The sequence below is a fragment of the Natator depressus genome, chromosome 7 (assembly GCF_965152275.1).
Source record: "Natator depressus isolate rNatDep1 chromosome 7, rNatDep2.hap1, whole genome shotgun sequence".
Lineage (NCBI taxonomy): Eukaryota > Metazoa > Chordata > Testudines > Cheloniidae > Natator > Natator depressus.
The window spans coordinates 46,147,578-46,173,883 of NC_134240.1; the positions used below are offsets into that span (position 1 = coordinate 46,147,578).

The following is a 26,306-nucleotide window of genomic DNA, read 5'->3' on the forward strand; positions in this document are numbered from 1 at the left end:
AAATGTGTTGTTTTAAAAATAAATCTTATTTTTTTCAATCAATCACATGGCTGTTTTTGCTGGACTCCTGATTTTTCAATGTTTTGGGTTAGCACTATTGCTAATCTTCCCCCCAGAGATTGCAACAATGTAGGAGGCCAGGGGAATCTGAAAGTGAAACTACAGTGAAACTAGCAAATAGTTAAGTTGGCAGAGTTCTGTGGGGAAAGACTAAAGGTTCTTACATGATGAAAGAAAAATTGGATTTGAAAAATCCTTTCATTTGGCAGTAATTGACGACGTTATTCACAGAGGTAAGGACATTTTGCAAGAGTATTTTTAGGCTAGCCCTGCCATGCTAAAATTGAGACTGTAACTTTGTAAGATTTTAGGCCCCAGTCCTACAGTTGGATGTGCATGGAGGGAATCTTGCAGCTGCATGGAGCCCCGTTGAAATCAATGGAGGCCCACAAGAAGTGCAGGGGTCTATGGGGAGAGATCTGATTGCAGGATTGGGGCCTGGTTTGGTTTGCATCATCTGTTTAACGCTTCATGTGCTGATTGTTGTTATCATGCGTGTATGTGCAGGGCCCAGTGCACGTCAGTCAGGTGGAAGAGCAATTCAGATGTCATTTATTTTTCCATCTTGCTTTTCATTATAGAAAAAAAGTTTTAATAAACTGTGCTTTGTTTCCAAAAACTAAAGCCTGCCTTAAAGCTGAGAAAGGCTGGAGTGGGACTTGTCAGTTTGGATTTATTTTTGCACAGATGTGTGAGCAGAAAAGTTTCTGGGGTAACAGCAAAAAAAGCTCTTGGGGGGGAGGGAAATGGCAAAGGTGGGGGGGAAGAGGTGGCTGGGTTTGGGCTTGCAAAACCAGCAGCAGTCTGGAACCAGGGCTTTTTTTATTGGACCCACAGAAGCTCGGTGGGGGTTCAGGGAAAATGCGCCAGTTTATGGGCCCATCTCTAGCTTTTAATGCAAGCACACGTGCTTTTTTGGTGCTGTGCATAGTGTAGAACAGAGGGCGTGGAGAAGAGATGGGGTTAGACTGTAAATGGTGGGGCAAGGACCCTCTTTTTGTTCTGTTTGTACAGCGCTGGCACCAGGGGCTGCTGGCCTGTGCCTGGGGATTGTAAGCGCCACCTGTGGCACTAGAAATAATGAATGCTAATACCTCAGCAGCAGTCCTTATCAATGGGTTAAAGCCAGGGCGTGAGTCTCCTTAGACTGGATCCAGTGGCAGTACCCGGGCTTTATCCTGGGTGAGAGCAAAGCAAGCCCGGCTCTGTCTTGCAGCACTGATGGAACTGGGTCCTGGAGCTGTGCCATCCCCTTGGACTTCGGAGTGTAAGGAAAAGGCTGCACCCTAAGTCCTGAGCATCCTGGGGGGCAGGGTTTGGGGTGCAAGGGCCCGATCTTGCAGGGGCGTCATGGCAGCCTGTGGGGTGCAAGGGCCCGATCCTGCAGGTGCCCCACGCTTGGGCGCGCAGGGGTCCGGCCCCAAGTTTTGCCGGTCCCCGGGGGGGGGGAAGGGGCAGTGCCTGCCCCTCTCCCTGCTGCCCCCGGCGAGAGGCGGCTGCCTGCGGGCTGTCCTAGCGCGGGGCAGGGGCTGCTGCGGGATTGGCCGGGCGGGCGGGCGGACTCAGGCTGCGCCCAGCCCCAGTGCCGCGGAGCGCAGAGCCGGGGAGGAGCAGGCGGCGGCGGCGGCCGGAGCTGGGGGCAGCGCGGAGGTAGGGCCCGGGCCCGGGCAGCGGCCGGGGCAGCCTCCCCCGCTCCCCGCATGTTTACTTGGGGCTGGGCAGCCGGGCTGGAGCCGGGGCCGCGTGGGGGGCCTGGCACTGCTCCCCCAGCCGGGCACGGCCCCACTCCGAGCGCCCCGTGCTCCTCGAGCCGGGCTGCCCCCAAACTCCTGCCCGACCCCTGAGACCTGCACTTACCCCTGCTCCGAGCGTGCTCCTGCCTCCCCCACGTACCCCGACCTCTCACGGGACCCCCTCCCCACCCCTAGAGACCTGCACTTCCCCCCAGGCCATGCATGCGTCTACCTCCTACCCCCATGCACCCCCGAGACCTGCAATTACCCCTAACTCCCCACCCTCCCTGCACCCCTTCTTACCCCGACCTTCACCCCCCCACATCCTCATACTCCCCATGCTGGGCTACCCCTGCACCCCACTCACCCTAACCCCCCACTCTAGACACCCTCCTACCCCCACATACCCCACCCACCCCTCTTACTCCTAGCCAGTCTATACTGCCCCCACCCTAACCCTTACCCCCATGGACCCCTAACATCCATACCCCCCACTTCCCCCTTCTTACCCCAACCTTCACCCCCCCCCCACATCCTCATACTCCCCATGCTGGGCTACCCCTGCACCCCACTCACCCTAACCCCCCACTCTAGACACCCTCCTACCCCCACATACCCCACCCACCCCTCTTACTCCTAGCCAGTCTATACTGCCCCCACCCTAACCCTTACCCCCATGGACCCCTAACATCCATACCCCCCACTTCCCCCTTCTTACCCCAACCTTCACCCCCCCCCACATCCTCATACTCCCCATGCTGGGCTACCCCTGTACCCCACTCACCCTAACCCCCCACTCTAGACACCCTCCTACCTCCACGTACCCCACCCACCCCTCTTACTCCTAGCCAGTCTGTACTGCCCCCACCCTAACCCTTACCCCCATGGACCCCTAACATCCATACCCCCCACTTCCCCCTTCTTACCCCAACCTTCACCCCCCCCCCACATCCTCATACTCCCCATGCTGGGCTACCCCTGCACCCCACTCACCCTAACCCCCCACTCTAGACACCCTCCTACCCCCACGTACCCCACCCACCCCTCTTACTCCTAGCCAGTCTGTACTGCCCCCACCCTAACCCTTACCCCCATGGACCCCTAACATCCATACCCCCCACTTCCCCCTTCTTACCCCAACCTTCACCCCCCCCCCCACATCCTCATACTCCCCATGCTGGGCTACCCCTGCACCCCACTCACCCTAACCCCCCACTCTAGACACCCTCCTATCTCCACGTACCCCACCCACCCTTCTTACTCCTAGCCAGTCTATACTGCCCCCACCCTAACCCTTACCCCCATGGACCCCTAACATCCATACCCCACACTTCCCCCAACCCCTGCCTCATATGCATACCGGCTTCCACCCCCCTCCCTCATTCCCACTCACCCCAACACCCCACTGTAGTCCCCACAGCACCAACATAACCCAGACCCCCTGGTTTACCTTCCTTTCACCTCCGCTAACCCCAGCGGCCTACTCCTACCCTTATCCTTGTCTGCAGAAAGGGATCCTGAGGCAGAGAGAGCCTAAGTGGCTTGCCATAGTGTCACAGTGGGACAGCTGCGAATAGAACCCAGGAGTCCTGACAGTAGGTCCAGAACATGTTCCCTTGCAATCTGCCATCCCATTTTGCTCATCCCCATCTCCTAGGGTTGCCACCTGACCACGGGGCAAAGTCTTTATGCTGTGGCATTGGGAGCTGACCTCTCTTCCTTTTGTGTTGGCACACGGGGGAATAACATAATGCATGGTCCGAATAAAGATCCACTGGCCCCAGGAGGCTTGCAGGACATGGGACATGCCCGTGAGAATGGGGATGGGCAGCCACTCTCCCCCTTGTTGCCATGTGGGGGTCTGGAGGGGATCACATGGTGTCCAAGGCTTTTAACTTAGCTGTGTTCCTCTGCAGTGTGGGGCATGGGTCACTCGCAGGTTTAAGATAGTGTGAATGGTGGATTCTCTGTCACTTAAAGTCTTTAAATCATGATTTGAGGACGTCAGTATCTCAGCTGGAGGTTAGGGGTCTGTTACAGGAGTGGGTGGGTGAGGTTCTGTGGCCTGCAGTGTGCAGGAGGCAGGGGTGAAAGGACTTACCGGTATTCCGGAGTCCTGGGGGAGGGAGCGGTGGGGCTCCGGCAGCGGGGCTCGGGTGGCACTTTAAAGGGCCCAGGGCTCCAGCCACTGCAGGGAGCCCTGGGCCCTTTAAAGCGCCAGCCTGGGGAAGCTGGTCCGGTCCGGCATGGTGTATTGGCTCTTGCCGGTATGCTGGACCGGACCGGCTTACTTTCACCTCTGGCAGGAGGTCACTAGAGGATCATGATGGTCCCTTCTGGCCTTAAAGTCTATGAGTTGTTGGGCCAAGCTGGCTGTGGAATGACTGACCCCTCAGTGCTGGGTGGACACCTCACCAGTCCCACAAGCAGCTCTAGCATCCTCTGGTCCCTAGCACTAACTGCCTCCCGCCACAGATAACATGGCAGCTCCTTCTGGGCACGGTGGCACAATGCTGCATTCCAAAGTTCCCAGGGTCCTTGCTGTCGTGAGGAACGATCCCGGATGGGGATTCTGGCTGCTTCCCCCCGTCGGTGGCTCTGTGTCTAACGCTGGAGAATCCGTCGCGATGTTTCCTGCAAGTTAAGCTGCTGACGGCAGGCAGAGCTTCAGGAGGGACATGCTTGGGTGCGGACTTGGTGCTGTGGCTTTGGAACGAATCCTGACAGGGGAAGCTTTGAAAGCTTGAGCCAACGCTCCCCTTACACTTACAGGTCTAGATTCAGCCCTGCTGCATACAGCTGCTTCACTGGAGATGGTGGAGTCATGCCGGGGGAAATTTGGCCAGTACATTTGATGACAAAGTCTATTCAAAGCTGTTCAGGATGGCGATTTTATTCCTTTCCCCTGTGCATCCTCTCTGCTTCCTCACAGGGCCCCGATACCACGGCAGATGGACGTCATGCTGCCTGAGGGAGACCCTAAAAGGACAGGGGAGAAGGTCAGAAGCCAGGAGCCTGGAGAGCATCCTTCAGTCACACTCTTCCGAGAGTACCTGAGAATCAAGACAGTCCAGCCCGAGCCCAACTATGGTAAGGAGGCTGGTTCCCTTTTTTTTTTAACCAGGGCAAGCCGCTGAGGCAGCATGAGCACTGGGGGAGGGTTATGCCACCAGCCGGCAAGGGAGATGGCCAGGCAACTGGCTCGCTGCTGCAACGGCCGGTGGCAACATTCTTACCTCACATGCTAGGCAGAAAGCTCTCAGCACCGTTCTGGAGCATTGCTGGGCTTTTGCTCCCAGCACTCTCCTGCAGGAGACGGGACAGGGGTGCTGCCCTGTATCATCTGCAGAGGAATCCGTGATCGTCTGGTAGAACCACTTAGTTCTTAAAACTGTCCCCTCCCTGTAAAGACACCCGCTCGTGGGTGGAAGTGAGTCGGTGGGTGTGAATCCAGAGGAGTCCATGTCACCCAAACCACCCCCATCATTGGCTGTGCTTGGCCTCCTCGCAACTGGCCAAACGTGGAGTGGGCCACGGGGGCTGAAGTGTCCTGCCCCGCCAGCTCAGGGCTGAGGGCCAGGCTCAGTGCGATGTGGGGAAAGCTAGATAGCATTGCTGCTGCCTGCGCTGGGTCTGCCTGATGCAGAGCCTGAGACCTCTATCGCTGACGGCAAATGAATGCTGAAAATATTGAGTGTTGTTGGAGGGGGCGAAAACCCACTTCATCAAAGAACCAAAAATACCAGCCAGATGTGCAACCTTAAAAAGAAGACAGCAGTCAAAATGGAGTGGGCGGGGCAATTCCCAATGAAATGGTATGCTAATCTCTCCGACACTGGTCAGAAAGTTCCCTGAACCTTGGCAAATGAGCCGCTCCCCGGGGGCAGAAGGAGCCCTAGCAAGACTTGCTAGTGATTGTGCAACCCAGCCAAGAGGCTGATCTGGCCTCACAACTCAGGCTGGCCTCTAGAATGGGAAAATCCCTGGTAATGTGAGATGGGGACTGAAATTCCTGGCAGCCGCCTTCCTTGAACAGCACGTTCTGCTCCCCCTGGGATTTGGGAACCTCCTTGCAGGAGCTGCCTCCACCACCTGTTTCACCCATGGCTGGGATGATGCTTAGACTGATTCTCCACTGCATCACACCTTGTCATTCACGCCTGGGCAAAGTGGGTGGAAAATGCCACCAGATCAGACCCCTCCACTCACTCACTCACTCACACCGGTCTGTCTGCCTAAGAGGCATGTGGCTGCTCTTTGGACTGAGCTGCTGCACAAAGCCCACATTTCGGAGCTCTCTTCCACATGGGGCCACATCTCCTTGTTGTTCTGAACATTAATCAATCACAGAGCAGATGGATTTTGACCCTTGGGTCATGGCAACAGTGTCTGCCCAGTCTGTGAGCCAACAGAGTTAAGACAGATGATATGTTTATAATGTGTTTTCCCCCTGTTGGAGTTGGCCAGCCAAACCCGGTTGAAGCTATTTTAGCTGGTGCTGTATTAATCCTCGTCTTGGACGGACTTGGAGCTTCAGTTTCATATTGAGTGAAATACAGTTCTCATTAAACCAGCATGTAACATGGCTGTGGGTTAGTAACTGTGTGTGTGTGTGCGCGCGCGTGCGCACATGCGTGCATCTCAGAAGAGATGTCTTCCAAGGGTCTGATCCAAAGCCCATTGAAGTATTATTTACCTCTTCTCATAATACAAAAATTAGGGGTCACCAAATGAAATTAACAGGCAGCAGATTTGAAACAAACAAAAGGAAGTATTTCTGCACAAAATCCACAGTCAACCTGTGGAACTCTTTGCCAGAGGATGTTGGGAAGGCCAGGACTATAACAGGGTTAAAAAAAGAACTAGATAAATTCATAGCAGATAGGTGCATTAATGGCTATTAGCCAGGATGGGCACGGATGGTGTCTAGAGCCTCTGTTTGCCAGAAGCTGGGAATGGGTGACAGGGGATGGATCACTTGATGATTGCCTGTTCTGTTCACTCCCTCTGAAGCATCTGGCATTGGCCGCTGTCAGAAGACAGGATACTGGGCTAGATGGAATCATAGAATATCAGGGTTGGAAGGAACCTCAGGAGGTCATCTAGTCCAACCCCCTGCTCAAAGCAGGACCAACCCCAACTAAATCATCCCAGCCAGGGCTTTGTCAAGCCGGGCCTTAAAAACCTCTAAGGATGGAGAGTCCACCACCTCCCTAGGTAACCCATTCCAGTGTTTCACTACCCTCCTAGTGAAATAGTGTTTCCTAATATCCAACCTAGACCTCCCCCACTGCAACTTGAGAGCATTGCTCCTTGTTCTATCATCTGCCACCACTGAGAACAGCCGAGCTCCATCCTCTTTGGAACCCCCCTCAGGTAATTGAAGGCTGCTATCAAATCCTCCCTCACTCTTCTCTTCTGCAGACTAAATAACCCCAGTTCCCTCAGTCCCTCCTCATAAGTCATGTGCCCCAGCCCCGTAATCATTTTCGTTGCCCTCCGCTGGACTCTCTCCAGTTTGTTCACATCCTTTCTGTAGTGGGGGGAACAAAACTGGACGCAGTACTCCAGATGTGGCCTCACCAGTGCCAAATAGAGGGGAATAATCACTTCCCTCGATCTGCTGGCAGTGCTCCTACTAATACAGTGTGTAGAGAGGTTAGCCGGGGCTCGTCTCTGTCCGGGGCAGCGGGGAACCACACCGCCTCACTAAACTCAGGAAGATGTCTTGTGGGGAATTAGTTCGGCTGTGGGAGTCTTCCTTTGCGGCCTTTGTGAGGGCAGAAATAAACATAGTGAGCCCAGGCCCTAGGTCATGGCGGGGCAACATTGAGCCAGATGCTGCCCTCAGGCAGGGGCTGAGCAACAACAGCACGTAAACAGTGAGCCCAGGTCCTCGGTCCAAAGGGCTTGGGAGAGGGGGAGACTGCCACCTGCGAGTTGGGTGGCAGGGGGTACACAGGTCCTCCTACTCCACTCCGTCCCAGCCTGGGGCCCTAGCAGCAGCAGAGGACCCGCTGCTGCGTCAGTGGGGATCCTGGGCGCAACACACTGACATGGGTTCTGGCAGTGCTGCAGCCAGACTAGGGTCAGCTGCCCCCTGGCTACTTCCCGACTCCCCCTCTTGAGGTACCTGGGTCAGGGTGGTGTCCTCAGGGGGATCCAGCACCATGAGTTCCTCGGGATAGCTGGCAAGGGGTAGACTCAGCAACTCCTGCTAGCTGGCGCGGGGCAGGCTTGGTAACTCCCAGTCTGGGTAGCTGCTGCGGGGCAGGTTGGGCCAGTCCTTGGGCGTACCACAGGCCGCTGGGGTTTCCCAATCACAAGGTAGGCCGGAGGCATTGGGCCTCCCCGGCCACTGCTCTCTTAGTGACCTCTGAGGTCAGGCCTTTATACTGCCGGGGCAATGTTTGACCTTCTGGGGGGCGGGCTCAGAGCTCCCTGGCTCCGCCCACTCTGGTGTCCAGTCTCTCTCCGGGGTGGTGGGGAACCACACCGCCCCACTACAAGCCCAATATGCCATTGGTCTTCTTGGTAACAGGGGCACACTGCTGTCTCATATCCAGCTTCTCATCCACTCGAATCCCCAGGTCCTTTTCTGCAGAACTGCTGCCTAGCCAGTCAGTCCCCAGCCTGTAGTGGTGCATGGGATTCTTCCTTCCTAAGTGCAGGACTCTGCACTTGTCCTTGTTGAACCTCATCAGATTTCTTTTGGCCCAATCCTCCAATTTGTCTAGGTCACTCTGGACCCTATCCCTACCCTCCAGCTTATCTACTTCTCCCTCCAGTTTAGTGTCATCCGCGAACTTGCTGAGGGTGCAATTAATCCCATCATCCAGATCATTAATAACGATGTTGAACAAAACCGACCCCTGGGGCCCTCTGCTTGATACCAGCTGCCAACTAGACATGGAGCCATTGATCACTACCCGTTGAGCCCGACAATCTAGCCAGCTTTCTATCCACCTTATAGTTCATTCATCTAATCCATACTTCTTTACTGTGGGAGACCGTATTAAAAGCTTTGCTAAAGTCAAGATGGACCTTTGGTTTGACCCAGTATAGCCGTTCTTATGTTCTTAAGTAGATGGAAAGACTCCCGTTGACTTCAGTGGTTATTGGATCAGACTCTTAGTCAAAAAGCCAAACTGGGAGCTGATGTAAGGTTCCCAGTTCAGTTTCTTTACTGAGAAGATATAAAATGGCTCGTCCCAGTACAGCTGGATGGAAAGAGAAAACTAGCAGCTCCTTCCACCAATCGAAATCAGCCTCTTTCTGGCTATTTTCAATTCACTTGTAATTAACTGCCCCGCACTCCCGATACATGCACGCTCAGTTGGGAATATTAAATAGCTTCTAATTAGGGGACAAATCCTGCAGTTGTTACTGATGCAAAAGGCCTATTGACTCAGTGGGCGTTTTCCCTGAGTAAGGACAGAAGGGTTTAACACCCAGATCCACAAATGTACTGAACCATAGGCCAGGTCAACGCTAAAAAGTTGGGTCAACCCAGCTCTGTTGCTCATGGGTGTGAAAAATCCACACCGTTGAGCGACGGTTAAGCCAACCTAAACCCCAGTGTAGACAGCGCTGGGTTGATGGGAAAATTCTGTTGACTTTGCGGCCGTGTCTCGGGGAGGCGGAGTAACTACAGCGATGGGCGAGCCCCTCCCCTTGTTGTGCTGAGTGTCTAGTGAAGACTCATGCCTGATCTGCGCTAGAAAATCAGGTTGGCTTAACTACGCCATGCAGGGTGTGTAGTTTAGTTTACCCGACCCGGAATGGTGTTGTTTACCCCATTGTAGCCATTGCTAGGTCCACGGAAGAATGCTTCTGTTGACTTCCCTATCGCCTCCTGGGGAAGTGGATTACCTATGCTGATGGGAAAACCACTCCCGTTGGCGCAGGTAGTGGCAGCTAAAGGAGCAGAGGGGGCATATGGGGCAAAGGGGAGAAGCAGCAGGGATTACGGGCCTGACAAAATCCTGAGAACCTGGGGAGATAAAGTCTATTAAATGTGTTCAGTGTCTCTTTAATGCCTTTGCTCTGTTATTTGTAGCTCCCCCTCCCAGCTGCTTTCCTAGTGACAGATTATGGTGGTTCATTATTTGTGTTGTGGTAGCACCTAAGGCCCCAGCCAGGGATCAGGAACTTGTTGTGCTAGGTGTTGTACAGAGCAGAGAGCTGAGGCTTGCCCCGCTATGTAGCAGATCTCTTAGCCGTGACAGAGGCTGCATGAGTAGATTGTTGATGGTAGGCCTGCTAATACATCCATTCTTGGGGCTTAGTGCTGCAATCATGTTCCGTTACTGACAGCGCTTTGCTGGGAGTTGTGTGCTTGGCTGTATAGACCGTGCACCTGCCTATCGACCGCATAGGCTGCGTGCCACATTATTCACCAGGATGGAGCCTAGGCATGACAACCTTTTTGCGGTCTGCGCTTCTGATGTTCTTGCAGCATTGCTGCTCCAAAGGGTTCCCCCTTGTGGCAAGGGGCCTCTGGAGATGGGACGGGAGGGGCTAGGGTGTGCAGACAGCCCCTTCCTAGTGCAGGATGAGGATTCCCGGATGGGAGAGATACAACAGGTGCAAGGAAACAGCAAGGGGATTCCAGCTGAATGTCTGTAACTTTCCCGCTTTCTCTCTCTCTCAGATGTGGCCGTGCGGTTCCTGGAGCGGATTGCAGCCGATCTTGGCCTGGGGTGTCAGAAAGTGGAGGTAGGAAAAGTGAACCCACCCACTCCTCTGCCCCCGCGTTGAAATTAATTCCTGATCTGTCCGAGCCTGAAACCACCAGGGGATGTCTGGGGTGTCCCCCGCTTGGCCTCCTCTGTACAGCACAGCTCCAGTCATGGTGCTGCAGCCAGCACTGCCAGGTGGCAGATGTTTCCGCACCAAGTCCCACCTCGGAGACGCTCCCCTTTACCATGTGTCTGGGCTCGTTCACCTCAGCCAGCTCTTTTGTATCTGCTTTTGCTGCTGTAACTCATGACTTAGAAACGTAACACTTCCCATTTGCTGGGGAGCCGTCTTCCTGCCAGAGAGGTCTGGGTTGCTCAACAGAGGAGGTGGAAAAAGCGAATGTACTCAATGATTTTTTTGCCTCTGTCTTCACGAACAAGGTCAGCTCCCAGACTGCTGCACTGGAAGCACAGCATGGGGAGGAGGTGACCAGCCCTCTGTGGAGAAAGAAGTGGTTCAGGACTATTTAGAAAAACTGGATGAGCACAAGTCCATGGGGCCGGATGCACTGCATCTGAGGGTGCTAAAGGAGTTGGCGGATGTGATTGCAGAGCCATTGCCCATTATCTTTGAAAACTCATGGCGATTGGGGGAGGTCCCGGATGAATGGAAAAAGGCTAATGTAGTGCCCATCTTTAAAAAAGGGAAGGAGGAGAATCCGGGGAACTACAGGCCAGTCAGCCTCACCTCAATCCCTGGAAAAATCATGGAGCAGGTCCACAAGGAATCAATTCTGAAGCACTTAGAGGAGAGGAAAGTGATCAGGAACAGTCAGCATGGATTCACCAAGGGCAAGTCATGCCTGACTAATCTAACTGCCTTCTATGATGAAATAACTGGCTCTGTGGATGAGGGGAAAGCAGTGGACGTGTTATTCCTTGACTTTAGCAAAGCTTTTGATACAGTCTCCCAGAGTATTCTTGCCAGCAAGTTAAAGAAGTATGGGCTGGATGAATGGACTATAAGGTGGATAGAACGGGTAGTGATCAATGGCTCCATGTCTAGTTGGCAGCCGGTATCAAGCGGAGTGCCCCAAGGGTTGGTCCTTGGGCTGGTTTTGTTCAATATCTTCATTAATGATCTGGAGGATGTTGTGGATTGCACCCATGCACTACTACAAACTAGAGACCGAATGGCTAGGCAGTAGTTCTGCAGAAAAGGACCTAGGGGTTACAGTGGACGAGAAGCTGGATATGGGTCAACAGTGTGCCCTTGTTGCCAAGAAGGCTAATGGCATTTTGGGCTGTATAAGTAGGGGCATTGCCAGCAGATCAAGGGACGTGATCATTCCCCTCTGTTTGGCATTAGTGAGGCCTCATCTGGAGTACTGTGTCCAGTTTTGGGCCCCACACTACAAGAAGGATGTGGAAAAATTGGAAAGCATCCAGCGGAGGGCAACAAAAATGATTGGGGGACTGGAACACATGACTTATGAGGAGAGGCTGAGGGAACTGGGATTGTTTAGTCTGCAGAAGAGAAGAATGAGGGGGGATTTGATAGCTGCTTTCAACTACCTGAAGGGGGGTTCCAAAGAGGATGGATCTTGACTGTTCTCAGTGGTAGCAGATGACAGAACAAGGAGCAATGCTCTCAAGTTGCAGTGGGGGAGGTCTAGGTTGGATATTAGGAAACACTGTTTCACTAGGAGGGTGGTGAAGCACTAGAATGGGTTACCTAGGGAGGTGGTGGAATCTCCTTCCTTAGAGGTTTTTAAGGTCCGGCTTGACAAAGCCCTGGCTGGGATGATTTACTTGGTATTGGTCCTTTGAGCAGGGGGTTGGACTAGATAACCTCCTGAGGTCCCTTCCAACCCTGATGTTCTATGATTCTTGTCTCTTTCCAATGCTCAAGTGGCACTGACTGGGATACTCCGGGAGCCCGGTGTTCAGCAAACCAGGGAATGACTGAGTGGATAGTTCAGCCGTTCCCATCTAAAAAGAATTGTTGGGTCTCAGCCCAGTTCTCAGAGGACGTGTCCTCATCACCAAATTCAGCCTTGCAATGAGCACTCTTTGGTACCCCTGTGGGCGCTGCCAGAGTGGACGTCCCTTTCCCTTGGCGGTCCTTCCAGATCCGGGCTGAAGGCCATTGGCAGCAGCATGGAGCTGGCCTGCACTGCTTGTGCCAGACTCATTCTTTGGGTAACCAGAGGACTCCTGTCTGCAGATGCCGGTCTTTCAGTAGCAATCAATCCCCGTAAAAACGGCTAGAGCGACCTGAGCATGTTGCACAAGAATCCATCCCACCTGCACCCATGGAAGAGTCACCCTGGTCATTAGCATTCTCCTGCGTGGAGTGAATACGTGGGTCGCCACCAGGAGCTAAACCTCAGCCTTGTTGGGTAGAGCGAAGCGTAGATCTATCCTAGATACACCGGGGCAGAGTCTGACCTCAGTTACCCCAGTGCAAGTCTGGAGATGGTGGAGTTGCTCTATATTTCCACCGGTGAGACAGCAGTTGGCCCTTTATCTGCTCCGTGGTGCACTCGGTGTCCTTCGTCCCAACCTGCACTGGCCAGTCTAGATATAGAACAGGATCGATATTAATAATTAGGCCGGTGAGTCCTCCCGCCAGCACGCCCTCTGGCCCCTACTTCAGAGACTCACTGTGCTGCATTGCATTGGCACATACCCGTAGGACTGGGAACAGGAGCCCTCCCATGCATGACACTCTCGCTGGCTCTAGGGGGAGTTCTGGGCAAGGAGAGGCTACCCTCTCAGACCCTTGATCCATGATCCTTGCATTGGGAGTCCAGGACGGGCCAGGGTGCTGTTTGTTTGCTACCCCCCCAGTTCATAGCAGGAGAGACCCTGCAAAACATGACAATGCGAGCGGTTGTTTGCCATTGGTGTACGAATCCCTGGCGGTCGGTAATCCCCTGCAGATTTGGCCAGACCATTAATCTGCTATTACAGGTTCTCGGTCTATTTTTGAGTCGATCCATCCTGGCTGTATGTGCTGTAATTAGACTGGGACTTAGCAAGGTCACATTCCTCCGAGGAGGCCTGGGGTGACACGACTTTCCCTGTGACTTGTCCTGGCTCATGGGTGCGTGAATCCTGACCGGCAGAAACTTGGGTTAGGGAAAATGTGGGGAAGTTCCCTGAAGACGGGATCTCAGTTGTGTGCATGTTGGCTGGATCCCCTGAGCTATCTGGAAATGCAGAGCGTGCCTGCATTTCAGTAGTTTCAGTGATTGCTGAGCCCATATTCTTTCAAGGCCTCCTGCCACTGGCATTTGCTGTTGCCCTCATCAGCTGTGTCTAGTGTCCCCTGGGGTGGCCCTTGGGGTGGGGAAGATCAGTGTTTAAGTCCCTTGCTTGGGGGATTGGATGGTTCCGGGGGTACGGAGCGTTCCCTGCTCGTTCACCAGCTCCTGTGGTAACACTCCGCCCTTCTCTAGAGCTTCTTATTCCAGGCACAGCAATCCAGGGTGTTCACTCTTCAGTGAAATGAAATGGGGGGTTTTGGTACAGTTCCTAGTGGACCAAGAACCCAGGGGCTCCTTGCTTTTGGGTCACCCTTTTGGGGTTCAGTTTATCTGTAGCTTCTGGCGTCCTTGCTCAGGGTGAGGGTTTGCCTCCAGCCTCGGCTTTATGCCTGGACCATGCAGTCTCAGGAGTGACTGGGTCTGCAACTGTCTTCCTCTGTGCTGACCTGTCCCCATAGCCTTTCCCTTAGTCCCCCTCCAGGCAGAGCAATCCGTACAGGTGTGTCTGGTTAGTGCTGGCTGAGCACTAGCCAGATACACCTGTAACCTCCTCTCTGCTCCCCCCCTCACACCATCCCAGCCCCGGGTTTGCCTCCCTGACCATGAGTCCCACACGCTGACCCTGCCCTGTGGGAAGAAGTGTTTCTTTTTGATTGGCTGCCTGTTTATCGGTCATTAATTGAGTGACTCCTCTGTGTTCTCTCGGCCTGGGGCAGCACGGAAAAGCGGAAGAAATCCCCTTCCAGATCTTCACACTCCCAGCTGCATCATTTGGATATGCCTTGGGAGCCCTCCATAGTTGAAAGAAGAAAAGGAGTACTTGTGGCACCTTAGAGACTAACCAATTTATTTGAGCATGAGCTTTAGTGAGCTGTAGCTCACGAAAGCTCATGCTCAAATAAATTAGTTAGTCTCTAAGGTGCCACAAGTACTCCTTTTCTTTTTGCGAATACAGACTAACACGGCTGTTACTCTGAAACCTCCATAGTTGAGGCGTCCTTATGGGAGGAGGTCGTGTTCTGCCTGGGATCTCTCGATCCAGTTGCTCGGAGGGCCCCATCGCTATCCAAGTGCTTCGCAGTTACTGATGGATTTATTCCTTGCATCACCCCTGTGAGGCAGGGAGTTGTAATCCCAATAGTACAGATGGGGAGCTGAGGCACTGGGGAGATGCAGTGACTTGACCAAGGTCGCTCAGGGAGTCTGTGGCAGAGCTGGGAATTGAGCCCAGGTCTCCTGGTTCCCAGGCCAGTGCCCTGTCTGTGAGACCCTCCTTCCTGCCCTCCTAGAAGGGAGAGGAGTCTCTTGTCCTTTGAAATCTGCTCCTTCCCAGCTGAAACAACCCCTCCCTTTGCAACCACATGTTATATGCGAACCCCGCTGCTCCTCCTCATCCTCCCCACCCATGGGCTGCTCTGTCATCTCTTTCTATCTGCCCAGTTTCCTGGACCCACAGCAGAGCGGAGCATGCCCTTCTGCTGTAACGGACTCCCTCTTGCTTCGCAGGTGTGCCCGGGCCGGGTTGTCACCATCATGACCTGGCAGGGCACGGACCCGCAGCTCCGCTCCATCCTGCTGAACTCACACACGGATGTCGTGCCGGTATTTGAGGTGAGTGGTTGTGGGGAGGGGAGCTTACAGCTGGGGTTTGGCTGCTGCCCATGGGCAGGCAGGGGGCAGTTATTTGCCCAGAAGGGAAGTGGGAGTGTCCCTCTTCAGAGTGTTTCTCAGCAGCTCAGGAGGATGCCCAGGGGCACCGCTGGGCCGGAGGGAAACCTGGGTCATCTGTGCTGAGGACCTGCGGCGGGTCAGTGCCATCTGCACCCTTTGTTAATGCAAACACAGCGCCACCTACAGTAGAATGTGGGGAACTGCGAGCCTTTGTCCGGATTGCTGTTGCAGGCCGTGGGGCCTGTCCAGGGAAAATACCTTCCGCTTCCATTTGGGGCTTCCCCTTACCTCACCCCTGCTGTGTGCTGATTTTCAAGCTGAGAGGCTGGTTTGATCCAAGGCCCCATTTAGCCCTTGGCCTGTCTGTTGCGATGGCAAAAGACGCCCATTGGGATAGTGCTGCCTTCAGAGCCTGTCACCTTGTTCTTTTAAAAATCTCTCCATTGTGCACGGGACTCCCCTGTTTGCTTCTTGAACTGCGGCTATGAAGTTCTGATGCTTGTCCCTTGATCAGATCCCTGGCGTGTCTGGCTGCAACCTCCCGGAGGGGTCTCTGGCACTCACCATCCACCACCACAAACTTCAGTTGCTACCGTCTGGTATTTTGGGGTTTAGTGACTATGAAGTCCCATTTTCTGATGGGCTGCATTAGGCTCTCACTGCACTCGATTAGACGTGCACCTGCTCTTTGTCATGGGTGTGCTGGAGTCCAATTTGCTCTGAGAAGCCCCACTGCAGGAGGCCCCGCTACTGAGCTGAAATTGCCCAGGACGTTTCCCGTTAACAGTGTTGCACATGTGGGGGTTGGTATCGTCCATTATTGCTTTCCTGTCCCTTCAGATCTGGGTAGAGGTGTGTTGACAGCAGTGCATTGGAGAAGCCTGTCTTGCCCTTCAGTCTCCAGCACTGTCAGGCTGGCATTAAATCGCACTCCCATCCCTTTTGCCCCTTCCCCCCTCCCCCCCAATCTACCTCCTAATGGCTGAGGTGCCACCTACCACATAAGCCCTGTCTGCTGCTTCATCCCTTCATCCAGGCCTCTCTCCATCTCCCGAACAGGGTTCTGTCCCTTTCTTTTATGGGGATGGGGATCAGGTGGGGTGGGAGGGAGATCAGCTTCCTGTCCTGCCCCTCTCCTCCATGGAAAAGTCAGGGTGCCATGCTGGGAGCCAGCCGGACTGTGCTTGTGCCCTCCGGCCGCACCTGCTCCCCATGGGGAGCCCTTCTGTGACACTCAGCGCTGGTTTCTTCCCTGCAGGAGCACTGGACCCACGATCCTTTCGAAGCCTTTAAGGACTCTCAGGGTAACATCTACGCCCGCGGGGCCCAGGATATGAAGTGTGTCTCCATCCAGTGAGTGCAGCTGGCCTCCTCCATTCTCTGTCTTGTCTTAGTTTGCCATTGCCTCTCTGGGGCAATCGAATGGAGCTGAACGTCCCCCTCTGCACATAGCTCCATCCCTCTTGACTCATGCTTGCTATGAACCAGCAGGCCAGATCCTGATCTTGGTTACACCAGCGTAAATCTGGAGGAACTCCCCTGAGCTCAGTGTGCAGGTGTTCTGGAATCGTCCCTTGCCGGGCGCCTTGCCCCTGGCTGTGCAGCTGCTGGTCACAGCTGGAAACGGGCCACTGGGCTAGGTAGGCTGGGCCAGTCTGGCAATCCTTGCCAGTAGCTGAGTGATGCAATAGACATTGGAGATCCTGAAAGCTCAGCAGATGCCTCTTATCGTGGAGGTCTAGTTATTTATATATTGTCCCAGCTTGTATCTGCCTGGTCATATAACTAGCACAGGGCTGGGGGGCTCTGCTCCCTGCGTTGGCTGGCTGGGGTGGCCAAAGCCCCGTGACACTTGCCCCCCATTCCTGGACACCCAGTATGTTACCTGCTCCCCACTAGGCCCCTTGAATCTTTGGCTGACATCAGGGTGTGGGAAAACTTGGGGGTGCTGGTGCCGGCTGGAATCTGGGAGTTCAGCTCTGTCCATGCATCTCACACCTGGCCTGGAGCACTGCCTGAGCTCAAGGTTCTTGCAGGTACCTGGGGCATCCAGCTTCCTGACCAGTCTCTCCCTGTTCAGGTACATCGAGGCCATCCGGAGACTGAAGGCTGAGGGAAAGCGCTTCCCCCGAACGGTTCACATGACATTCGTGCCTGGTAAGTGACTGGCTGCTCTTCGTGGCCAGCTGGTTGCTAGAGTTTGGCTGGAAGGGGTGGGAAGATGGGGCTAGAGATGTGAGCTGCCCTGCCTCTTCCTTAGCTTTGGGACTCCCCTGACCAGCGTGTTCCTGGGAGTGAAACACTCAGAGAAACCAAGCACATCAAGCCTTGAGTGTGTTTATGTGTGGGAGTAAAGCACGTTGAGCTCCTGGCCTGGAAAGCACCGGCCGGATCCAGGCCCTGACATGTCCTCCTCGCTCACTGTTCAGCCCTGCTCCGCGAACTTGCTTGCATTTAAGGCAGGCTGGCGTGGGTGACTGCGCCAGGCTCTAGGCTCTCATGGGGAGCTCTGGCAAGGCAGCGTGAGAACGCTGGGGAAGGAGGTGGAGAAGAGCATGGAGCTGTTACATGGGGTAGGTTGGAGAGATTGCAGACCCCAGTTCAGTCCCACTGATGCCTGTGCGTTTGGCCAAAGCACTGATGTTGGCCCTTCCTCCCACGGCTCCAGCATTACCTCCACCCCGCTTTCTGGACTCTCGCCATGAGCTGAGTAGTTCCCATGAGATGGCAGACAGCTGGGGCCTGGCATCACCATGGAGAAGCGCCGAGGAGGGTGACGCGTGGCTTTAGCAGGAGCTGGAAATGCTAGCATTGGGGAAAACAGCTGCTTTCCCCCGCCTTTCATCAGTCACAAGCTGGCTGCTGTGGGAGTTGGACTGGCCAGAAGCTGCTGTGGGTCCCAGTCTGCCATGGGGTGCTCTGGCTGTGCCACCAGCTGGGGTGAAAGGGAGGGCTGGGTTCAGCCACGGGGCCTGGCAAAGCTTGGTGGCCACTAACCCCGTGCCCTTCCCCTGAGCACAGACGAAGAGATCGGGGGCAGCAAGGGCATGGAGCTGTTTGTGAAGCGGCCCGAGTTCCAGGCTCTCAACGTCGGCTTCGTTCTGGATGAAGGTGTGGCTCTCCAGGCATGATGGGGGAGGAGCCAGTGGGGAGGAGGGGGAGGGGGAGATGGGGGCGGAGCACAGTGCACTGTGCGAGGGGAGAGTGGACAGGGAGGGACTAAGCTGTGCCCTGGCTGCCGGTCCCTCTGCGGAGATGAGCTTGGCCCCCCGGCCATTAGGTGGGAGATGGGCTGAGATGCATGAAGGGTCGATGGTGGGGATAAAAGAGGGTCCTGCAAAGGCACATTCCCTCAGCCCAGGGTCCAGCCTCACACCCTGTCTTGGCAGGTACCTTGTCTCATGGGTGAGGGACATTATGTGGCTGGGCCCTCTGCACTCACGGTGCCTGACTGGGGCAGGGCTGGGGATCTGGAGATTTTCCTCCAGGCCCTAAACGGCAGCCAGCAGCTCCCCTGTTGCATCGCCACGGCGGCAGCTGGCAGTGGCTGCTTGGCTCCCACTCCACCACAGTGACCTGTCTTCTCCTTGCCTCCCCCAGGCCTGGCCAACCCGACAGATGCCTTCACTGTATTCTACGGGGAGAAGTGCGCCTGGTGTGAGTAGGGTCCAGGACATGTCCCCTCACTTTGTGTCTGTCTTTCTGTGCGTTTCTAACCTACCCATCATTGTGGTGTCTGGGCACCAGGCTCGCCCACTCTCTCTCTCCCTCCCCTCTCTCTCTTAACATGTCTCCCCCTCTCTTTGGCACTTGCAGGGATTAAAGTCAAGTGCGAGGGGAACCCAGGCCATGGATCCCGGTTCATTGAGAACACGGCTGCTGAGAAGTTGGTAAGAGAGGGCGCCCTCTTCTGGGGGGTGAGGGACTTGCATTGCCACCCACCCTGGCTTCACCACCTGCCCTCTCAGCAGGAAGGGCAAGTGAGTGTGACAGAGAGTAAATTGCAGTCCTCTTGCACCAAGGGAGAGACCATCAGCTTCTCTCCAACAAGGAATGGTGCAGAGTTCCTGGGTGCAGGGGAGATCCCTGGCATTCCAACCCCAGTCTGTGCCAGCAGGGGGCACTATGGGGAGTGGGGCAGGAGCGCTGGCTGTTGGGGGAGCTCCCGGCTACGTCAGGCCGAGCCTCTCTCAGTCAGCACCCCTTTGTGGCTCCTGTGTGGGAGCTAGTTGGTTTGTTTCTGGGCAGCCCTGGGTGAAGGGCAGAGCTGCTTGCTCTGAGGGTGCAGGTGTCTCGGGGAGCTGGGATGTAGCTATAATACGCTGGTCAGGACACTGACACCCCCTGTTCCCACCACAGAACAGAGTGATCACCTCCCTCCTGCAGTTCAGAGAGAGCGAGAAGCAGAGGTAAGAGGCAGCGCCGCGTGAAACCTGTGGCTCGTTTGGTCCCCAGGGAGAAGGTGGATGTCCTAGCTCCAGAGGATGGGTTAGGGACGCACACACGGGCCTGGGACTCAGGACTCCTGGGTTCTGTCCTGAGCTCTGCCACGGGCTCCCTCTGTGTCCTGGGGCGAATCATATCACTGCTCTGTGCCTCATTTTTCCCATCTGGGAAATGGCCGTGATGACCCCGACTTGCCTCCTGGAGTGGGCGGGGCATGAGGGTTAATTCACTGATGTCAGTAAGGCACTTTGAAATCCAGGCAGAGGACACAGGGAGTGTCGTTGTGAGGGCAGGATCCAGGGTCTGGCTCCACGTGGCAGAGAGTGTGGCCGTCCCAGTGACCCACGCGTGTCCTGGCACCATGTGTCAGTGCACATGGGTGTCACATTGATGACCCCAGCCCAGGCGAGGCATATCTCTGGACCTAGCTCTGCCCTCCCCTCGGCCTAGGGGCGGAGTCTTTTCCCAGGGGAGTAGTTGGGGGGTGAAAGGCTCCAACAGATACAGATCACAGACACTGGGTGTGACCTCCCCCCTGCAGACTGAAGTGTGATGAGCACCTCACCCTGGGTGACGTCACCTGCCTCAACCTGACCATGCTGAGTGGGGGCGTCTCCTTCAATGTCTTGCCCTCAGAGCTATCCGCCACCTTCGACATCCGCATCCCGCCCACTGTCAACTTGCAGGTACGGTACCTGCTCCGGCAGGAGTCCCGTTCGCTCGGGGCTGCGGTCGGGGTGCACGTTCCCCCAGGTTTGGGGGGGACCTCGATCTGCCAGCCATCACCTCAGCGGTGCCTGCCAGAAGTCTAGAGCTGGTGCTGACTCGCTGCTAACATCCCATGATGCACTGCGTCGATTTCTGCAGTGTCTCTGGAGCCGAGCAGTGGCACAAAAGGATTCTGGGAGGCATCAGAGAGGCAGAACAAGGGCTGACAGCATGGACGTGAGAGAGAACCCCCCCTTGCTCATGCCCCCTGTTGGTTTGTCCCCTCCCCTGCAGGCATTTGAGGAGCAGCTCACAGCCTGGTGCCGGGCAGCTGGAGAGGGTGTCACCTACAAGTTCTACCAGGTAACAGCAGGGAACTGAGGAGCCGCCCCTTGAAATCCGCTTGGGTGTGTGTAACTTGGCTGGGCACCTCCTTGTCCTCGCTCTCCCTGTGCAGCCCATCCCAGCTGGACCCTCACCCCCCTACCCCACGCTGCCCCTGAGCCTCTCGCCCTCCCACCCTCCTTGCTCTGCCACCACCCCAGCCTCCTCCCTCCACCCACCGAGGAAGATTTAACCCTCTCCTTTCTTTCCTTTGGTGTAGAAATACATGGATCAGACAGTGACCTGCACCGAGGAGTCCGACCCGTGGTGGAAGGCATTCAGTGGGGCCTGCAGAGACATGTGAGTAGGACTTGTGGCTGTCCCCCCAGCCATGCCGCTGGTACAGTGCTGGCAGGCTGGGCTCACCTGCGCCCCCACCCTAGGGTCTTGGAAGCTCTGCAAAAGCAGATGCCTCTCAGGCAGGCCTGGGGTGCAGGGGCAAGCTAAACATGGTCCTCCACAGTTCTGCCCCATGGGGGTGCCCTCTGTCCCTGCCTCCTCACCCATGGGCTCCACTGCATCCCCCAGGCCCTGGCTCCCCGTGGCAGGGGGAGGGAATAGCCGCACTGGGGGGTGGCTCACCCAGGCTCTGTCTCTGTTGGCAGGCACATGACACTGAAGCACGAGATCTTCCCGGCCGCCACAGACAGCCGCTTTATCCGAGCAGTGAGTGCTGGCGCCTCCTCCCGGTCTGCCTCCTCCCCTGCCTGCTGCAAGTCCTTCAGGCTCTGTCTGGGTCTCCCTGGTTCTCCCATCCCCTCCTCTGGCCTCTTCCCCATCCCCTTTTTCTTTCTCTCGCTCTCTATCTTAATTTAATTGGTCTCTTACTCTGCTCTGTTGTCTAGTGGGGATGGCCTTGGCCTGAGAGTCAGGACTCCTGGGTTCTATTCCTGCCTCTGCCACCAATTCCCTAGAGCAGGTTATGGCCCCCTGTGGCTCAGTTTCCCCACCTGTAAAATGGGAACTGACCTGCTGTCAGGAAGTGCTTTGAGAGTCTCTGACTAGCGGTGCTCTGTAAATGTGCTATATAACTATCCTTCCCATTGGTTAGCTGTATTACGGTAGTGCCTTGTGCCAGGCCCGCTACAAACATTGTTTCTTCTTAAGGAAACAGCGTCCTTGGGGCTGCGGCTAGAATGGTCTCAGATATATGAGGGTGAGGGTATTGAGGCAGTGGGTTGAGGGGAAGCTGCTTTCCCAGAGGTGAGAATGTGGGGTCTGGGTGGTGCCAACCTGGTAAAAGAGAAGATCGCTGCCCACCTCTGCCCTAGTTTTGGTAGATGTCTACTAGTCAGGGGAGCTTCTTTCTGCGGGTCCTGTCCCCTCCCCCAAGACACTAAAGAAGGGGGAAAGGCCATGTGTTCCTGCAATCCCCAGTGCAGGATGTCCCTCTGTCTGTCCTGCCCCATGGTATCTGTCCCTCTTGTGACAGCCATCGCCGCCCTAGGGCGTCTATGCTGGGAAGGTCCATCGCACAGCAAAGCTCTCTCGGAGAGGCGGGCACGTGGGCCGGATGCCGCATGGGAGCCCCCCTGCTGGTTGAGCCAGACCTCCCACTGCAGACGGGCATGGCCTCCCACAGTTCAGGCCAGCATGGGACAAGGGCCAGGGCCAGTGAAGGGTGGGAATGCAGTAATGCCGGGGCTGGCCAGGAGGGGGCTCCGCATGGGGTTGAATGTCAGTGGGGGGTGGGGAATACACAGCACCATCGCCTCTTTGCAGGTGGCTCAGTCCAGCCCCACCCCCCTATTGGTTCCCCACCCCTTGGATCTCATATAGTTTGATATGGCCGCTAGGCCCTGTGCGGTGGCAGTGACTTCTCCTTTCGCTGCTTTGCAGGCCGGTCACCCGGCCCTTGGCTTCTCCCCCATGAACCGGACCCCGGTGCTGCTGCACGACCACAACGAGTACCTCAACGAGCAGGTCTTCCTGCGGGGCATCGAGATCTACGCCTGCCTCCTCCCCTCCTTGGCCAGCGTCCCCCCTCTGCCGGTGGAGGGCTGAGGGGCACAGCAGGGGGTGGGGGATACCAAAGCGAGAGATGGGGAGTGAAAATTCATGGGGGCAATGTACATACAGGGGCTGGGGTAAGAAGCAGCTGCCTGGGGGTGGGCAGGACTCCAGGGTTCCTTGGTGGCAGCACCATTTGCAGAACCACCCAGCTGTGCCAGCCTGGAGGGGCAGATGCCTGTTGTGTCCAGGGGGAGGGGCAGCTTGTGTCCCTGCCTGTGCTCCAGGTGCTCTGGGCCTGTCCATGGAGCCCTATGAAATTACACCTGGTGCCCAGCTTTCCAGCCCATGGCTCTTCAAGATTGGGGGTGGGGGAAAGGCTGCACCCCGGGGGCATGACATGCCAGGCTTTCTCCCATTGCTTGCACTTCAGGTGGGGAATACGCCTTGAGTGCCCCATGCCCCCAACCCGGCATTTACCTCCTCTGGCTCCTGGAAGGGCCCCTCACCACATTGCAGCAGTAACGCAAGCCTTCCCCTCCCAAGGAGGGTAGGCCTGGGTCCTACCCACCGGGGTCTATGCGGGGTGGGGGCAGGGTTCCATTCCCCATGCTGCATCTCTCCATCCCAACCCCTCCCCGGCCCCAGAGGCCCTCTCCCTGCTGCTTCCAGCCCCAGAGCTCTGCAGAGCCACCCCCAGCCTCCAGGGATTGACTGGGGGCATGGGGCACCCCTTGGGGAGCCTGCCCCTCCCTTGGGCCCCCCTTGGCTCTCCCTGGCTGCCGAGTGGCTCTCCCTGCTCCTGGGGCTAAGCAGCACCACTTGCCCCAGGCAGGGCGGGGAGCTGGAAGCGGGTGTAGCTGTGGGTGGACGCAGGCATTGAGAGCAGGGTGGCCTAGTGGATAAGGGACTGGACTGGGGCTCAGGAGACCTGGGTTCCACTTCTGGCTCTAGTCCAGACTCCCTGTGTGATCTTGGGTGAGTCACCTGAGCTCTATGTGCCTCCGTTCCCCGGATCATCATACCCCCCAAACCCCTGGTGCGCTGCTCTCAGACCCTTGGCTGGGTGATGCTATGTACCTGCTGCCTACTGTCATTAAACCACCAGCTGGAGGGAGGTGGCAGGAAAGCCGCTGGTCTGGCACCTCCTCCCGAGTGCCCCAGACTGTCACTGACTAGCAAAGAGGGTTTGTGCCAATTTCTGGCAAAGACAGGAAGCAGCTCTGAGCTGGCAGTAGTGGGTCTGGCTCAGCAGGGAGCGGTGTTTCCCAGCCATACTGGGGCTAGCAGCAGGGCCGTGGGGGGAGGGGGTGCCCAAGTCCCTTGCCTGTGTGACCATGCTATGAATTTTCATTCCTTGGGGCGGGGCCACTGGGCACAGCGCTCTGCCCACATGGGGGTGGTGGTGGAGTTAATTGTTGTCTTAATGAATCACTGCATTGGTGAATGCAAATCAGAGTGCAATGCGTGGATGGGCTGCTGCGCATGGTAGCCTGGAGTCCCAGGCCAGAGGACTGACCCTGTCTCGGGGTGGAGACGTGTCTTCTAGCACATCAGAAAGCCTCAATGGGGACTTACATTCCAGATCCCCAATCCCCAGCTCCAGCTCTCTGGCTGCGGCCCCATCACCCAGGTGGGAGCTTCCTGCAGTCAGGGGCCGGTGGCTACGACTAGGGGCTTGATGCTCAGGGACAATGTGCCACCCTTGCCCTCGCCCACCTACCTGCAGCACCCCATTGCCCCTCTGTGAGCCAGTCATGGAGCGAGAGAACCTTGATGCTCCTGGCTAGGCCTCTGCCTGGCGGATGGGCATAGGGAGTTTGGCATCCTGCTGGGGGATGGGACAAATTCCAAGGGGCAGACTGCTAGCCTACGGCCCAGTGGTTAGGATGGGCTGTTGCTGAGCAGCTCCCTGGGGGGGGGTCTGGGGAAAGTAGGGGACCTACAGAGGTCTCTCCTCAGGTGTGCGTGTGTGTGTGGGGGTCATCCCACCCACGCTCCCTCACCCCAGCGTTAACTCCAGTTGTTTGGGCTGGGAGATCAGGTCCGGTTCTTTGCCGAGCTTGTGCCAAAGCTGCCAGCTGTCGGTGTGTGTCTCCACGGTGCTTGTGATTTTACTAAATAAAGCTGTTTGATTGGAAAGAACAGCCAAGGGTGTGGTAACTCCTGGGCTGGCCTCTCCCTGTCTGTCTGTCTGATCTTGAAATCCACCCTCCAATGCGCTCTCTCCCCATTACATCAGCCGTCCAGCTGGTTGCTCTGGGGTCAACTTCATGCCTTGTTGCACCATAAGAATTGCTACAACCAGGGACGTCATTGGGTCAGTGTCTTCCCCCACTGCACTGAACTGTCCCATTCTGAGATCATGTCTCTCTCACTGCTCAGTGTTGGGCACTTTGGAGTCTCCAGGTCTGCAGTGCTCTATCCAAGGCTAAGGATTTCTTCCTGATCCCTTTGTGGCCTGGAGCTTCAGCATGAAATGCTCCCAGTGTAACTGGATGTGCTGTTCTGACAAGTACCAGACCCTTCGCTGACACTTCCTGAGATGCATGAGCCTCAAGTTAAGCACCTAAATCCCTGAGGCAGTGCAGCAAGCAGGTTATTTAGGTGCCTAAATACAGCTGGAGGGAGAGAACGCAAGACACCCAAATTTGTGGATTTGGCTGTGTAGAAATGGGGGCCTGTGCACACCAAGTCATCAGCTGAGCAGCCCGTGGGCAGCAAGACTAGACCTCTCAGCTTTGGACCCCCAAGCCGAGCCTGCTGCTCCCTGAGCTAGAGGAGAAATGATGTGGCATTACGAGCTCCAGAGCTTCTACAATTGTCATGCAAAGCGTCTAAATCTTGCCTGGGTGTCTGTGTCCAGTAGAGGGCAGCAGTGCAGCCCAGGGCATTAACACAGCACTAGCCCCAAGCTGCTGGATCAGTCTGTATTCCAGGCTTAAACCCCCCCGCCCCCAAACTTGGCAGGCTCCCTCTGGATTAAAGCTCCGGAATGGGTCCTGCAAGAGCATCCATTCGCAGAATGATACTTCTCCTATGTCTTCGTATGTAGGGGCTTTATTATTGTTCCTGGAACTCCAGCCTACATGGCCCCATTAGCCAGCTCAGCCCATGGGCTGACTGTACCGGTGGGATTGTGCCACCAGCTGGTTCTGAGCCACCGGCCCTTCGACCTGGGGCGTGAAGTCCCCGACATAGGGACAGCCTAGGGGACTGAGATTGGAAATGGAGCACCAGACCCTTCCTGCAGGAGAGTCTCTGAGCAGGTGAAGTGCCCCGTTGTGTCTAACCGCTCTGCACCCTGTGCCTTCTGGGAGCAGCAGAGCTGGGCCCCGTGGCCTGAAGCACTAGGGCTGCGGAGCCAGAGCAGGGCTGTGGGGAGAGCTTGATTCATTCCT

The 26,306-nt window shown here is 56.0% G+C and overlaps 1 protein-coding gene across 2 annotated transcripts; it reads left to right on the top strand.

Annotated features, from left to right (window-relative positions):
- Positions 1 to 134: 134 nt before the first annotated feature.
- On the top strand, positions 135 to 23,025 carry ACY1 (aminoacylase 1). 2 transcript variants are annotated; one of them, XM_074958316.1, is made up of 15 exons: positions 135 to 293; positions 4,726 to 4,883; positions 10,447 to 10,511; positions 15,253 to 15,357; positions 16,676 to 16,770; positions 17,498 to 17,574; positions 18,439 to 18,528; positions 19,018 to 19,074; positions 19,234 to 19,307; positions 19,777 to 19,826; positions 20,405 to 20,549; positions 20,866 to 20,934; positions 21,176 to 21,255; positions 21,561 to 21,621; positions 22,795 to 23,025. In XM_074958316.1, the coding sequence occupies exons 2-15, from the start codon at positions 4,745 to 4,747 to the stop codon at positions 22,957 to 22,959; spliced, it is 1,272 nt and encodes a 423-aa protein (XP_074814417.1). In that variant the 5' UTR covers positions 135 to 293; positions 4,726 to 4,744; the 3' UTR covers positions 22,960 to 23,025. The 2 variants fall into 2 exon arrangements, with proteins under 2 accessions (XP_074814417.1, XP_074814418.1); XM_074958317.1 differs by lacking the exon at positions 135 to 293 and adding an exon at positions 1,622 to 1,710.
- The last annotated feature ends 3,281 nt before the right edge of the window (positions 23,026 to 26,306 follow it).

Excerpts from the sequence above, each read along its gene's own strand:
- ACY1 (XM_074958316.1), top strand. The coding sequence starts at position 4,745 with ATGGACGTCATGCTGCCTGAGGGAGACCCTAAAAGGACAGGGGAGAAG. Across the intron at positions 19,075-19,233 it reads CGGGGAGAAGTGCGCCTGGT|GGATTAAAGTCAAGTGCGAG; the intron begins GTGAGTAGGGTC and ends TGGCACTTGCAG. Across the intron at positions 19,827-20,404 it reads AGAGAGAGCGAGAAGCAGAG|ACTGAAGTGTGATGAGCACC; the intron begins GTAAGAGGCAGC and ends TCCCCCCTGCAG.